We start from the raw sequence: 15,974 nt of genomic DNA, 5'->3' as shown, positions 1-15,974 counted from the left end.
GCTTTGTCTTCGACAGCATCCAGGTATGCTGTTAGATGTTGTTGTTTTAATTACTTTAATTGTCTTTGAGGCTATCTCCAGGCAAGCTGTGAAGGCATCCATAATTAACAACAGACCACAAATTAGTCAAGATCCACCTGCAGAAGTGGAGAATATTTCTTTTTTCTTCAAGAAACTGGAATAATTTAATCTGTCTCCTCATATTCTGGCCTTGTTTGGCCTCTAGGTGATATTCTACGTTTACACAATTGTTTCTCACGTCTTAAATAGAGGTTAGTGTTTTCGAGATGTGACCAGCTGGCAGTGCTCTGTGCTGCACTCATGTGATACCACTTACAGATTATTCAAACCTGAGAAAGACTTTCTAAAATAAAGACCCATGTGCTTCCCCTTCAGCTCATGGTGCTAGCCCATATTCTGAGCACCGTAAGTCTCCCAAGGTCTTAATTAAGAATTCAAACGAGCCTGCCAAAACCAGTAGAGGTGCTACACAGGGCAGACAGTCTGTGCCCATCCCTAAAGGAAGGTTTAAAGTAAAACCCGGAACTTTATAATGACCCTTTGTATAACAATTTCATACAAATGAATTCAACCTGCTTACAAATTCTTCCAGTTAAAATGAAATTGAGAACAGAAATAATATAGAAATCAGTGTATCGTTTATTTGAAACATTGCTACATTGCCTTTCAGTGAGGCTTAACATGTGCCTGGCTGATGAGGTGCAGTGAAGCTTGTATTCTTACAGTGACGGGGTACCTTTTTGTAGTCCTTTGTACTTTGCATTCAGCTGTTCAATACATTTGCTTTTTATGTGCATTTCAACTCAGTATAATGAGGCATTGTATAATTCTTTTAACCCATTTTTTTTGCTTAGGATGCTAGAAGAGGTGATTTGCTGAAGAGAGGTGGTGGCTACTGTGAGGCTCAGAATTGCTGCATTCATTAATTTGTTCTTCAGCCCCAGAGTTTGCATTTTCATCTTTTCCATAAATTTCACTGTGAGCTTCTTTCCTTTGCTCTCTGATACCTGTACATGTTACCTCCTTCCACCAGGGAAAAACATTAGTTCTTTCCCTTCTTTGAGAGCATTTTTAATTGATCCCCCCCCCCCCGCCTAGATTTCAGGAGTACACAATTTGCTGTACAATAGGCCTGCAGGAACTAAAATCAGGGATTTTGCCTTGATGCAGAGGGAATTACTGTAAGGCAGCTTCTTAGCTGTCCTTGTCATCTTCTGGTCTGCGACCACTTCAGAAAATGAATCTTTTTGCTTTCTGTGCCTCTTGATTCTAGCTGCAGAGATTATTAAAACTAGGAGTCTTTTTGAAAAGTATTTATATATGTAACATTAAGAATTTAAAATGTGCAGCTGTTTAACTGTACGCTTAGCTCTGTGCAGATGTGCTTGTGTCCTTTGCCCAGAGGGCACAGGGAAGGCCAGCCAAGCTTCAACTCGGTTATTATTCTGGGGCTATACTGGTCTATTATCAGCCTGAAGTGAAGTTGTCTTACTTGCTTGGCAGCTAGTCCTAAACATTTTAAATTTATGGCTGTGTCGCTATGCTGCGCTTTGTGTCTTAATTGTCCACCTTGCCCTGTCTTCACTGCGGTTTTTCTGGCTTGCTGCAGCAGAAAAGAAGTTTGAAGGTGGGCAGCATCTCATGGAGGTGAGCTGCTGGCGGCAGCAGCAGCGTAACTCAGAGGGATGGGGCTGAATCTCACCGTACGAACCTGTACAAATTTTCTTCCTCCTAATTGTTCTTTGTGTGACTCTGAGTACCAAGTATGTTATTAGGGGAAACCTGAAGTCCTTGACCTCTGCATTTCTGAGCTTGTTCTCATGCCGCTGCTAAATCATGTTTGAAAATGCTTTCCTTTTTAACACGAGTCCTTTGCCCTAAAGCACTATCTAGGAAACTGGAAGTACCCCAAATATAAAGAGTAATCAAATAAACTTCAGAATAAGCTATGAATATTACTGCTGTTGATGCTGTGCTTTTGGGCAAACTGAAAATAAACTGAGTTTTGGTGGAGATTAATTTTTTATATAGAACTTTTATTTTTTTAAATGCTCCATTAACAAGAGTTATTTTTCTCTTTTGCAGCTCAACCTTTCCTGTACTGGTGTGCTCGCAACATGTCCTTCTGGAGCAGTATTTCCTTTAACCTGGCTGTCCTTATGAACCTGCTCGTGGCATTTTTCTATCCATTCAAAGGAATTCGAGGAGGTACCAATATTTAACATACAACAATATGTGAACAAACAAGGGATAAGGAGCCAAATTCTGTCCCCCACTTGTGTCTCTGCATCCCTGTTTACTTCAGTGGGGATAGCAGAACAGAAATTGGCTTTTTTTGTAATTGCCTTGATATAAATTGTGCTGTTCTGACTTTTTCTTGAGGCATTTGGAAGGAAAACGTAGAGCCATGCTTTTTCCTAAGGGAAAAAATTATCAAAGAGAGACATCCACCTTTAATCACTTGACTGTTCTACTTTGGTTTAAAGTTCTGTAATTACGTATTGAACTAAGAATATGAGAAATGTTAATTTATTGCTTTCCTTGAGCTTGCATTTTATTAACGCCATTTTCCATAAAACTTTTGTGGTTGCACAGCACTTCAGGAGGCCTCTGAGCATTGGGGTTGGGTGAGTGAGATTACCCTGCGTTGGCAGGGGAGGCGTACGGGGGCGAAGGGACCTGCTTTGTGCCATCAGGAATCGATGGAGAATACAGAAGAAGAGCCCGTCTCCCCTCTGTTACTGTCTCTCCAGGAGACCCTTACTCCCCTGAGCACTTAGAGCAGAGTTTGCCTTACGGAGCGAGGAGGAACCATGTCCCCTGGCTCTGGAGGTTGCCTCTCTGAGGTTCTTTACCATCAGCGGCTAGCAGCTGGACTTGCTATCATTTCTAATGTAAAGCGGGGGTTAACATGTGCGGTTCATGTGGGGTTGCACAATCTTGCTGTAATAGGTCTCCTGGAAGTTGCTTTTGATCCAAAAAGCGGGTTTGTGCGACAGTGGTGGTTCTTAGAGCCAATTCAGTAAATACTCCCAGTGGAGTCCTGATGAGATTCAGCTGCTCTTCCTTAGATCCAGCCTCTCCCAAGAGATGCACCCCAGGGCAGGTCGAGGGGTGGAATCTGGAAATCTGGAGAAATATTCTTGTGGATGCCTCTGTCCAGTTTATCCCTTGCAAAGCTGGTGTAAGGGAAATGACTAGCTAGGAGCTTTTTCTACATCCGTGTCAACTGGAGTAAATAAGGACCCCAGCAGTAAAAGCTCCTTCTGGAGAGGGTGATTCATGTTCAAGCCTTCACTTCCCTTTCTTTGAGATTCATCATGCAACAGGGCCAGTTAGATGCTTATCTTTTCCTGTTGAACTTCCATCTGCATCTTTCTCGCATCCATTGCTAACTACAGAACCCAAAGACAATGCGGCTCAAAGATAGCAGCAGCCTGAACCTAACAAAATTATCAGCTGAGCTCTGTGTGTGCGGCATAAAAGCCGTTTCACCCCTTTTGCAGCTCACCAGTTAATTTAGACTGAGGAGAGTCGTAGTTTTGTCCAAGTAGTGTTCGACAGCAGCTTGTGGTCGCAGTGTGGTAAAGGCAGCGGGCGTGGAAAACTTGTGATTAGGGGTTCTGCATCCTGATAAAGCCTGTGAGAAGGTACAGGATATTTTAGACCAAATTTCAGTGTTCCTGAGAGGGGGAAGAGTATAGTTACCTTCTGCAACACCAGGCTGTGGTTTCGGCTGCTGTACCTCTGCATCGCACCCTGTGGCAGCAGACCGCGGGGCTACCCAGATCCCGTTCTGGCCGGCAGTCGGTTGAAGGGTTTTAACAAGCACAAAGAGCAAATGAATTTTCTGTCTCTAGTTTCAAAGATCACAGGTTAAAATTTAAAGGTCTGTATTTATGGCCGATAGGAAAGCTGGTAATTAAAGGAGTTCACTGAGATTGCAAGTTGCAGGACTTGGCGGGGGGGATCATTTGCCATTTTGAAGATGCCCTACCCTACATACTTGAAATACTTTATCAGGTAACATTTTGATAAAATCTCTTCCTCTACTAGTTACAGTCAAAAATGAAAAATAAGTAAATACAAGTGTATTTTATATTTAGCTTTTTTTAAGAAAAAAAAACCCTCTTCAAAACAGACTGTTTGGGGGAAGTTGTCAGTGTCTTGAGTTGCTCAGACACAGTGAACTGAGCAGCTGATCAGCATCTGACTGTAGCAGAAGCTGTAAAACTTCTGACTTGAGGAGCAGAAACAAAACTGGATGCCTGGAATTCGATACCGGAACGGTGAGAATTCCAGAGACAGGGAGACCTTCCTGCCGGTTACACGCTCCCCCTGCCCGCAGTCATGTAGCGGACTCCACGTGCTCGCAGCAAGGCTTTGACGTAGGTTGGGTGCAGACGGTTGATGTCGAGCGACCACTGGCTCGGCGAGCTCCGTTTGCCAAGGGCAAAGGCACTGCTCCCAGTCTGCTCCCAGTCTCTCTCCATCCCTGGAAAGGAGAGGCGAGCCCGTGCCCTGAGCCCCGCTCTTCCCTGCGGGTACTCGCCTGACCCAGGTCCCACTAAGGACATTTCATGTCACGGCGTTGCACTCCTCATGCTGATGAGCTGCCTGTGGTGTCGGGTCTTTCCAAGGTGGGTGTTACAGGCAATAGCTGAGGACTTCATTAACTCTAGTTATTTTTGCAGGCCTGCTGGGAACTGCTGAAACTTGTGAAAGCAAATCCCTTCATGTGCCATGGATGGCTTTCTAATAGCTGGGATGTTCAGACACCTGTGCAGGTGCCGGCAGGGTCCTTCAGGATCTGCCTCTCGTGGCAATTCTCAAGTCATTCCTAAATAAGCTTTTGTGCATTTTTCTGTCTCTCCCCTTTCTGTGCTGTTTATCTTTCCCACACGGGTGAGACTGTTTCGAGCTCTGCACCTTTTGCTGTTTGACAGCTCAAGTAGCGGTGGCAGCGTTGCTCTGGGATCCCAAACTCCCTTCAGACAGCGGAAACATCTGTTCAACTTTACGCTTATTAAGTTTTAATTTCCATCTATCTTCTGCTGTCTTTATTAATCTACAGTGATTTGGAACAAAATGAAATGGCTGCTCGTGGTAGTCAGATGAGAGTAATATTTCCTAAGCCGTCTGAATTTGGGCGGGGGGAGGAAAAATCCCTCAGCAAATATCTTGCCAATAAGACACAACAGTCCTCTGCGTATGTACTTGTAGAAGGGCTGCTGAGTGCTATGAAATTTGGGGGTCTTGCCTTTTTGTCTGTTAAGGAGCCAGTTGCTTGAAGAAAAACTTCTTTTTTTTTTTTTTTTTTTTTGTCAGTTTTAAGAAAGAGATGTCTCTCATATTCTGCATAAACCCAGGGTAAATGGTATTTTCAGCTGAGGATTTTTTATGGCTCTTTCAGAGAACTGTATTTTTAGCAACATAGGCTTGATGTTATGTAAGCAGACAGTCTCATGGGACAGTCTAAATAGAACCAGAAATAGCAAGAGATGACAAAAACTGGTACGAGGTTTTTGACCAAAAGCATAATAGGAGAATCTGCTGTGAATCTGGACCTGGAGGAGTATGTTGTCTGTCTTCACCTACCCATTCAATGCCTCTACAGAGCACATTAGCAAAATGCCTCTCCTTTTCAGCATTCAAGGTGTATAAGTAGTGAACACTAAACTGAAGAATCCTATAATACTGGCGCTTATCATTTACATAACGCTTTAGTAACAAGTTTGTAATTAAAATCTGCTGAAGGCATTGGGCTCAGATGCTCCACTTACAGCTTTGAAATCAGTAATGTCTGAACATGAGCCTTAATGATGCTCCACCAGAGATAAGATAAAATGGCATTTAGTTGGTTCTTTTGGTTTTGTTTTGTTTGGTTCTACAAAGTATTGAATCGGGTTTTGGTTTTGCCTCTCCACCCTAGGTACACTGGAGCCCCACTTGTCAGGCTTGCTGTGGACAGCTATGCTGATATCTCTGGCCATCGTTATAGCTCTGCCTAAGCCCCACGGCATCCGAGCCTTAATCGCTTCTACAATATTACGACTAATATTTTCAGTTGGTTTACAACCTACCTTATTTCTTCTGGGTGCATTCAACGTAAGTATTGAGTGGGCTTTTTTGAAGTTCTCTTGCATCTTACATAAGGGTTTCTTACCTGCTCGGGAAGATGTCAGGCAAAAATAGCCTGGGACATTGTGGTGGAACTGGTGGGAGAAGTAATTCCCTCTTTGGACTGTTTCTAGCAGAAGTGCTTTGCTGTCGTTCATTTAATTCTGTTTCCCCAGGCTGGGGACCTCTGAGGTTTTGCTCAGTTTTGCCACAGTCTAGAAACAGCTCCCACCCCAGCCAGAAATGTAAAGAAGTCTCTGTGACCCTAAAGTACATAGTTATTCGCTCAAACCCGTCTCCGTTCAGCGACTAAGCTACAGTATTTTCAGGGTTGTGTAAGATTCACTGAACAATGCATTTCCCCAATGTCTGTCTGCAGTCTACCTGCCAGCCAAAAGCTGACACTAAGCAGTTTTGCTACAGTAATGTGTGGACTGAGCATGTAAGCTGAGCCACCAGAGAACTTCATTAACGCTCAAACCCGGATACTTGTGGTCTCCTGTGGCAAGTGAGCCAAAAGGGTTTCTCTCCGACTGAGTCAGCAGGAGCCGTGCAAAGATGTGTCTTCTCAAAGACCTGGCCTTTATTACGAAGTGCCCAGCTTTCAAGTGCATCATTTAATAGCGTTCCTTGTCTTCAAAAGACATCACCATGTAGTACAGAGTCAGAGTTGCATTGCGAGGGTGGTGGTTGTTGCCGTTGGTAATCGTAGCATTTAGCAGGTTCCAGGTAAGTTGAAGGCAGCCTTCCTTCTGGTGTTACACAGGAGGATTACTGGGTGTGTGATCCGAGAGTGAATTGCTGAGGGAATCTGGACTGCTTGCTTATTAGCAAGCAACAGGAGGTGTTTCAGAAATATAAGGGTTGCTGTAGGCTAGAGAGTTACTTGACTGCAGAAAGTGCCATGCTTAGAACAGGGGTGGGGTGGTTTGGTTTTTTAGGAAGGCTTACCTCTCGCACCAGGTATGTTGTTCTTTAAATTGTAGTCTTGATGCCCTTTGACAACAAGCTGGAAACAGGAGTCAGTGCACACGTTTTCTTGGACATCTGCAGTTTTAGTTTTAGCTCACTGTCTCAGCCGTGCAGAAAATGCAACAGAAAGCAGGTTTTGACTGACGTGTGAAATGCTATTGTGTAACAGACAATTCAGCATGGTTCTTGACATCATTATGGAGCCAAGTTACCTCCAGCTTTGAAAAATTGCCTTTTTTTTCCTGAAAGCCATATGTTGTAACTAATACATGGTTAATCTTTCCTTAGGTCTGTAATAAAATCATTTTTCTGATGAGTTTTGTGGGTAACTGTGGAACCTTCACTAGAGGATACAAGGCAATGATCATGGATGTAGAGTTTCTTTATCACCTGCTGTACCTTCTGATTTGCGCTCTGGGGCTCTTCGTACATGAATTCTTTTATAGTTTGTTGGTAGGTATTCACTTTGCCCTCAGAGTGGTTTTCTGTCTGTGTTTGTAAAGTCCCATCTTGGACCTATCTAGATGTGTCATACACCACTTGCTTTCTGTTTTACTACTGGGAAATTGTTGTACCAGCACTCGTTTGAGAACTGCATACTGGAGATTTTGCCTGGGAGAAGTTACGGTGGGAGGCTACGGGACTCCTGCTGCATCTCTTCTTCCTCATTCGTACGGACAAGCGGGGGCTTTCTTCTTCTTCTCACATATGTTGTACAAGACGTGTTTAAGGTTAAATTTAGTTTAAATTGCTCGTTACAGTAAATGTGTATGCAGTTGCAATGAAGGTATTTAGCATTTCCCTGTGTATGTTAGTTCTCTTCTCAGACTTCGAAGGCATGGGGTTGCTAGGTTAGATGTATTGCTTGTGACCCTGCTCTGACATCCAAGATAATAAAACAATTTAAAATGTCGTGACTTTAATATCAATACCTGGTGAAGGTTTAAGCCTTCTTAAGGTCATATAAGCTCTTACATGAGGGAAAAAAAAAAATCTAGCCATAGAAATGTTAGCTGAACAGTAGGTACTTTTGGAGTTACCATGCTATGAGTAAGAGGCACACAGTCTTTAAGATGGTTTACTGTTATTGTCAATAAGTATAACATAGTGTCCATGCTTTTGGAGCAGTTGGTTATCTTTGGAGTGTCTCCTTAGCTGTAGCTAGACTCCAGACCTCACACGACTGACACGGATGCCTGGCATACGTGTTTTTTCTGTTTGGGGTGGAATTCATCTTGCACAGCACAATACTTCTAAGAATAAGCACTGAAGGAGTATATCTAGTGTTGGTGGAGAAAATGTGTCACTTTTAAAGCAAACCTTAAATCCCATTCAGAACACTCTATTTTTGTCCCTTTGTTTGATGCTTGCGACATCCTCTGGTACCTGAATTGGTTATTTTCTGTATTGATGTAGGTACAATTTAACAAATACCTGTTCTCTCATTGTCAACCAGCATAGCCAGCAACCTGCCTGGGCTGTGCTGGTGAGTTGTCACAGACCCAGAGGGGTGAAAAATTAAGGAAACATCTGTAAAGAAATTTAAACAAAGAATTTGGGAAAAAAATGTTGCTCATTTAATTATACACTCCATAAGCTAAGACTTAAAGGAAATAGCTAACTGTATTTTGAGATGCGCTACTTGCAGATTGTGATGGGGCAGATAGTACTATAAAAAAAGATAAAACAGTATGTGTTAGCAGCTTTATGTTTAAAGCACGCACTGTATACCTAGCACTTAAGCAAGAATACCTGCCCTCACACCAGGCAGGGACTTCTTCCCAAGCTGCTGCTCAGGACTAGAGTCCGTGCAGTACAGATGAAGAGGAGGGTACAGCTTACCTCCATTCTTCATGTTTCAAAGTGCATGGCACAAGACTGGTACAGTGGGAGTGAGGGACCCCATCTCCCTTGCCTCCTGCTATATTTTGCTTTGCTGATATGTTAAATTTCAGATAACTATAAAAAGGCCAAAAAAAATGCTTTAAATGCTCTTTAAAACATCAGATTGGTATTGTTAATGTGCTGCCCCATGTTACACCAACACGTAGCATGCCACCAGTGGTAATGGTGGTACATGTGAGAAACAGCCTTTGCTTTCTGTTCGTTGTCCCCCAGCTCTTTGACTTGGTGTACCGAGAAGAGACCTTGCTGAACGTCATCAAGAGCGTCACTCGCAATGGGCGTTCCATCATCCTGACTGCTGTTCTCGCCCTCATCTTGGTCTACCTGTTCTCCATAGTGGGGTACCTCTTCTTCAAAGATGACTTTATCCTGGAAGTAGACAAGCTCCCTAATGAAACGTTATTGCCAGGTTGGTACCGGCGACTTGTTTCGACGGTGTGTGTTGAAGAAAGTAATGGGCTTTTGTTCCCCGGGGCGTGCTGAGTGTCTTCCACCTTTTGCAAAACATACTGATTGCCTTGCCAGTTTGACAATTTCTTCCTCACAAAGGACGCTGTTTAAATAGAAAATAAAATTTTAAAACAATCAAATGGATTGGGGCAAATGGATACCCCAGTATTTTTACAAAACGCTGCAATCTGCTGCAGCATAAAGAGGGATGGGGAGGAGGAAGCCCTGGAGATAGCACTTGGGCTCTTCTGCACATGGTTGAGATTTATTTCTCCCCTCACTGTTTGCTAAAACAGTTGAGATTATCTAATTCAGCTACACCTACTCCCTCCCCCAGTTTAATTACGAGCAGACTTTAGGTAGGCCATTGTGGAGAAGGCTCTGCACTGGGAGAATTCAGTTCTGCCTCGGTTTGCCAGCTCTCGAATGCTTATATTGGCTTTTAACGGTGGGGTTTAGTTTCAGCATAACAAAAATTAGTATTTTATCTGAAATAACAGACTGAATATAAATGAAGGGCATCAAAGGACAACAAAGAGATGCTCCTGTGAAGTAGAGGTTTATCTCTCTAATTCTGGTTTGCTCATAGTTTTATAGACTGTATTAACCTCCCTCAAATACTTGCTACAGTTTAAACTTCGTAGCAGACTTCTCTGTGCTGACCTTAGGTTGCTTATTGTAAGTTAAAAATTGGATATTTTTTTTTTCCACCCTGCAGCATCAAGCTACTAACTTAGTGGGTGGGAAGCACAGTAATGAAATTTGTTAGAGGAGAGGTTGGGTTTTGTCTTGTTCTGTCTTTGGGCTTTTTTTCTGACACTTGAGCTATTCCGACAGGTATTATTTGACATTCCCGCTATTTTTTCTAATTTTACTGCCAGCCCTGTGAGAGACCCAAACCTCACTGACCCTATTATTTCACGTTTCCATGTGGCTGGAGAAATGCCAGAGATGTATCACTATGTGGCAGTAGGTTTGGTCTGATATTTGCAAGACGTTGAAAAGCAAGTTTTCAAGACACCTTCAAAATTCATTGTGCACTAGAACATAGTAATTTCGGAACAATTTCAATTACTCTCTCAACTTTGGAGCTGATGCAAAATAAATGCACAAGTTTGGTCTTTGATTCATAGAAATAAGAATTTTATGTTTGAATTTAAAATCATTGAATGTGTAAATCAGAAAGTACCGTGCCCTTCTAAACTCTAGGATAATACACTGTTCTGAATCTGCCTAGTAATTGCACACTGAATATGATGGGGTACCTTAATATCTGAGAAGTAATCTTGCAAAATGTACGAAACGTTAAACTATCCATTTGATTCATCACCTTCTGTTTTTAGATCGCGCAGAACCAGGTGAGACCATGACTGGAGAGTTTCTCTATTCAGATGTATGCAAAGCAGGTAGCAGTGAAAACTGTTCTTCAATCATTCCTTCAGACCGTGAGTATCTGCTGTTGAATTCATAACTCACACCCTGAGTTTTCACACTTTTTCTAGTTAAGCACCTGAAATTAAGGAAACAATAATTTCTTTAAAAATCCCATGTAATAAATCTGGGAGGAAAGCTATCATGAGACTATCTAACTTGAAATGGGATTAATTTAGGCCAACAGCATAAATAACATTTGTTACATGAAGTGATTAAACTAGAGAAACTTAGAACTAAACCATACTTTGATAAAACACTGTCGTACTCTTTAATTTTCTACATCAATTTGAGAAGGAAGTGATGCAGTTTACCTCTTTGCAAAGTTTATTATTTTAAAACATTAGGCTATTAAATGTGATCTCAGAGGATAATACCCTGTGAAATATGGAGCAGAACATCGTTTATCATCAGCATTATTCTATCTAGCTAAGGAAACTGTTTTTAATATCATGGCAGGAAGTACTCAATGGATTAAGTAGACAGGGTAGGTTTGGGGGTTTTTGAGATCAAAGTAGTGCATGCGAGATATTACTTGTAGCATAATCGCCAGCCTCAGATTGTGTATTGAAATATTTCAGTTTTATTTTCTAGAAAATGTAATTTACTCCTCGGAGATTTATGACGCTGGCTGTGAGAGCCAGACGGAACATCACTGTATCTCTTAGAAGTGGAGCGCTCATATGGTCAAATGTTTCAAAGGTCAATAATGGCCACAAGCCCATGTTCGCAAGAGGAGATGGTTCTGTTTTGCTTAAATGTCCTCTTTGATAAACTAAGCTTCAACACTGACACAGGAATAGCTGCTTTATTCAACTCTAGGAGGAGCGTGCTGCTTTGTCTTTACTCTTGCTGCAGGAAGGGAAACTCCAGAGGTGTTTTTGTATCATAAATAATCAACCTGATATTGGGTCTTCTGTGGCCAGGGATATTAATGATGCCCAAATCTTTGGCCATTTCTCTACCATCTTGGGGTCTGGCTATTTCTGGATTGCATGGGGATTTGGGTCTTTCTAAAGCTGTCTGTGGGAAGGTGGGATCTGCTCATGAGCATTTGTATGATGAAATGAAAATCATGAGACTTTTAATGGGTACAGGGAGAGTATATGAGATTAGGTAATTGATTCTAGCAGTTCTGCAACTGAAACAGCGAAGTTGGAGGCTTCAGCCAAATGAAGAGAGGGTCAAAAAAAGTGTGTTACTTTTTTTAGTAAAATGCTGTTTCCGTAAGCAGTGATATTTTAGCCATTTGAAAAATACGAGTCGAAGTTGCCATTTTGAGTGCAGCCCAAAGGCTGTGCAATCTGTTAGGCACCAAGGGAGAGTGTAAGAGGCAACACTTTGTCCTCTGAGCTGTCAGAAAGCTATGATTCTGTATAAACAGGCATCTGGTGATCTGAGCTATGCATGCTAACAGAAATGGAAAGAGATACTTAACCAAGTCAAAGACAGCAGTTCAAGCACAAAAGAAAACTCTGCTGGTGGGGAGAGGAGGGCAGGCTGGAGCCGGAGCAGAGACCTGCTCCCGTGGTCGGCTCTTTGCAAGAGCTAAGGGGGTTTGCGACGCTGGCTGGAAACCCGGCAGTTTTCGCAAAGGGGGGAGAGAGCATAACCGGCAAAGAGTGAGGAGAATTATTTAAAACTGATCTTCTTGCCTTTGAAACGTGTCTTTGCTTGCTGTGTTAATAGAACTGATTGCTGAAGAAATGGAGGAAGAGAATAAAGAGCATACGTGCGAGACGTTACTGATGTGCATTGTTACTGTACTGAGTCATGGGCTCAGGAGTGGGGGTGGAGTAGGTGATGTGCTCAGGAAACCATCCAAAGAGGTAAATTATCACTGAATGGGGGTGGAAGAGTGATAACCACGTCGGGCTGGGGATCTAGTTCTGCTGGGGAAGACGTGTATACGCTCCCTTTAAACAGAAGTGGGGTACATCGCGACTAGAAGGGACCACACTTTCTCTCCGTGTAATATTGTTAAATCTCTGTATATCAGATTAAACAGCAGCCAGTTCAAACAAGCTTCTACCCATCCTTTTTGGGGGGCTTTTTTAGCTTGAGGGCTGTCCAGAATGGGGCCCAAAGGAACAGAAGTGGTGTAGCCAACAGTGTGCACTTTGGGAGTTCAGGATCTGAAGAAATAAGTACAAGCTATTGGAAGAGTAACATGAGGTAGCAGAATGAAACTGCAGTGGTAGCTGATACCATGCTAGTGGCACGAGCTTCTGTGGAGAGCATCCCTAGGGAAAGGTAAGATGTGTAAAACTGGGCATGGATGAGAGGACAGGGACCAAGATGGGTTGGAGCTGGGACTGTGGGAAGGAAGGCAGGCTGTTGTCTGGAGCCATCATCACAGAGCCGGGACCAGTCAAAGCAGCAGGAATTTGTCATAATACCCAAAGCTGCCCGTATAGCTGGTTCTTTTTAGCTGTTTGTGCCCATTTGAGTCTCAGGTTGTCATTCCCCAAAACCATGTTAGGGGCCAAAGGAGCAGTCTCAGTCAGAGTGAACGCTTTTCTGTTGTTATCTGCAATTTCAAAGTGTTTTCTAATGTGTAGCCTTATTTTCAGCTTACAATGATTTGAAAGTTACATAATTCTTAATAAAAATTTGGCACCCAACTGGCAGGATGATTCTGAAAATGGGGGTTAGGTGTTCAGGTATTCAGGCCTGCAATAAATATGAAATGGATACTGGGAAGTCCAACTTAATGTCCACATACATGGTTGTTAGCATAAATGAAATGAATACTATTAAATTTCAGCAGAAGACTTTATGGTCAACACTGCTACTATATTGATATATAAGCAGATTAATATAAGGATATAATTTGGATGGGCTTGCAGGGTGGGGGTGAGGGGAGAACAATTTTCAATGTGTGTGAGAGAAGAGGACAGACTTGGATACAGTAGGCAGAACGAGCAGCTCTGTAGAGACTGCATACTGGTAGCTGACTAATTTGGCTTTTCTTTCAGTAATCTTGCATTTTAGTTTCACTTAATGTTTTGAGTTGTAAGTTATCATTGGAGAGCATCAGAAATGGAGACTCTGAAGGGAGGGGTTGTGGGGCAGTGTACTCCGTTGCTGAACTGAGAAAGGCATGGTAAGGGTTAGATGTGCACGTATTTGGGTTGTTAATTATTAAAATATGTATCTTGCAGGAACCTCTATTTGCTGCTAGAGTGATATATGATCTGTTATTCTTCTTCATGGTCATCATTATTGTCCTTAACCTGATTTTTGGTGTGATCATTGACACTTTTGCTGATTTAAGGAGTGAAAAACAGAAGAAAGAAGAAATTTTAAAAACGACTTGCTTTATTTGTGGTAAGTGTAGAAACACTCAAGAGTAAAGGGTTACTCTCTCAAAGTCAGAGATAGCTGCAAACTTGCAGGAAACAGGAGTCTGGAATTTCTGACTGTTCCTACCTTGCATTCCTCAGCTGGTTGATATTCTCAGGTACCACACACATCGGAGCCTGGCAGCGGGAAGAGAGGGGGAATGTATGCTCAGTATACTGGTTTTTCCTCAGCTCCTTAGTTTGTTTCTCCTGTGCTTCAAAGAATAGTTTCCTATTCGAATGGGAGAGATTTTTATAAACAGTTGTTTTTTCCAAGGGTGTAGAGTGTTGAGCAGTGCCTGTGAAAGTTTTTCCCATCAGTAGATTGGGAATTAAGCTGCCGAGCCTTTGAGGCCGGTGCGGTTAAATGTGATGGTCATGCAGAAGTTGCATAACACACAGACTGACAGAAGTAACCTTTGGAAGTTTGCTGCAAAGCAAATGTTGCTTTTGGTGTCATTTTGCCTAAAAATAGGAGATGCGTTACGAAAACCAGCAAGCTGATTGCATACGAGGTAGCTACCTTTTTTTAATCAAAAGTTTTCTGTTATGTAAAGTGTGAGCAGTACTTGTTAAGCCTTCTTTCCTCTAATTGCTACACTGTGGGAATTTGTTAGAGAGTTTATCCCTGTTACTGAGTGTTCATTTAAGAATGATTGCGACTGTTAAGTACAGCAGACTGTAGAAACAAGTTTTGTTCTTAGAGCTCATTTTCTTAGTATCAGTTTGTAAATACTAAGGGTTATATATGTGTCACTCTTGTAGGTTTGGAAAGAGATAAGTTTGATAACAAGACAGTCACATTTGAAGAGCACATTAAAGAAGAGCACAATATGTGGCATTATTTGTGCTTTATTGTGTTAGTGAAAGTAAAAGACTCAACAGAATATACAGGACCAGAAAGTTATGTGGCAGAAATGATCAAGGTGAGTTTGGAGTTCTGCTTTTCTCCTCCCCTACTCCCCCCTCCCAGATTAGACCAATCTACTGGCATGTTTGGTAAATATAGTACTCGTATTTTATTTATTTTGCAAGTAAAAACTTGGGGTAAGGCTTTTTCCGCAATAATAGGCTTAATCCAATGCCTTTCCTTTTAGAAGCATCTCTAAAGATAATATACTTAAGATGTACTTGGCAAGATAACTCGATAAAAGACATTGCGTTGATGGCAGCACATTGCAGCACGCTGCAAATGGATGGTGCGGGCAGGGGCACTCGTGGCAGCCGACGTGTGCTGCAGCACCGCGGTCGTACGGCGATCTGCGTCTGCGTGCCTGCGGCTTCTCGGCCTCCGACACCCTCCCGCGTGTCTGCCGAAGTAGGTGGCAGGGAGCAGTGACGGTCAGGTAGTCTCTGTGGTTTTAAATCAGGTGAAGAGAAGGTGTTCTGTTTTGAAAACTAATGTTTAAGGGGGAATATTTGCAAGCTGGTGGACCTGTCTGATGTGTAACAAACTGGTTATAACCTGTCCCAGTACAAATATCTTAAACTGACTTGTAGGATTTGTTGTCATATGATTTTAGCTTATTGTAAAAAAAACTAAAATTAATATCTACTCAATTGTAACGCCTTTTAATGAGAGAATTAAAAGCCTCGTTTCTGGCAAGCTGCAGGTTCAGAGCTCCTGGAATTAGATCCTAAACCCCAGTTACTAATTTGTGTGTCTTCTGGCTGGTTAGCAAAAGCTGTTTCTGATTTATAACATTTCAATTAGTTCTTTATTTGCCGTCA

General features: G+C 42.3%; 1 protein-coding gene across 12 annotated transcripts in view; it reads left to right on the top strand.

Annotated features, from left to right (window-relative positions):
* ITPR1 (inositol 1,4,5-trisphosphate receptor type 1) overlaps positions 1-15,974 on the top strand; it is a 186,213-nt gene that overhangs the window by 152,494 nt on the left and 17,745 nt on the right. For all 12 annotated transcript variants that reach the window (XM_069811782.1, XM_069811791.1, XM_069811789.1 and 9 more), the window contains 8 exons: positions 2,107-2,229; positions 5,954-6,129; positions 7,402-7,566; positions 9,232-9,427; positions 10,812-10,913; positions 12,589-12,728; positions 14,064-14,229; positions 15,009-15,169. In XM_069811782.1, coding sequence (XP_069667883.1) covers positions 2,107-2,229; positions 5,954-6,129; positions 7,402-7,566; positions 9,232-9,427; positions 10,812-10,913; positions 12,589-12,728; positions 14,064-14,229; positions 15,009-15,169 — 1,229 coding nt within the window. The remainder of the gene's footprint in view (positions 1-2,106; positions 2,230-5,953; positions 6,130-7,401; positions 7,567-9,231; positions 9,428-10,811; positions 10,914-12,588; positions 12,729-14,063; positions 14,230-15,008; positions 15,170-15,974) is intronic.

Source organism: Haliaeetus albicilla, chromosome 24 (genome assembly GCF_947461875.1).
Source record: "Haliaeetus albicilla chromosome 24, bHalAlb1.1, whole genome shotgun sequence".
NCBI lineage: Eukaryota > Metazoa > Chordata > Aves > Accipitriformes > Accipitridae > Haliaeetus > Haliaeetus albicilla.
This window is presented reverse-complemented; position numbering and strand designations above follow the sequence as displayed.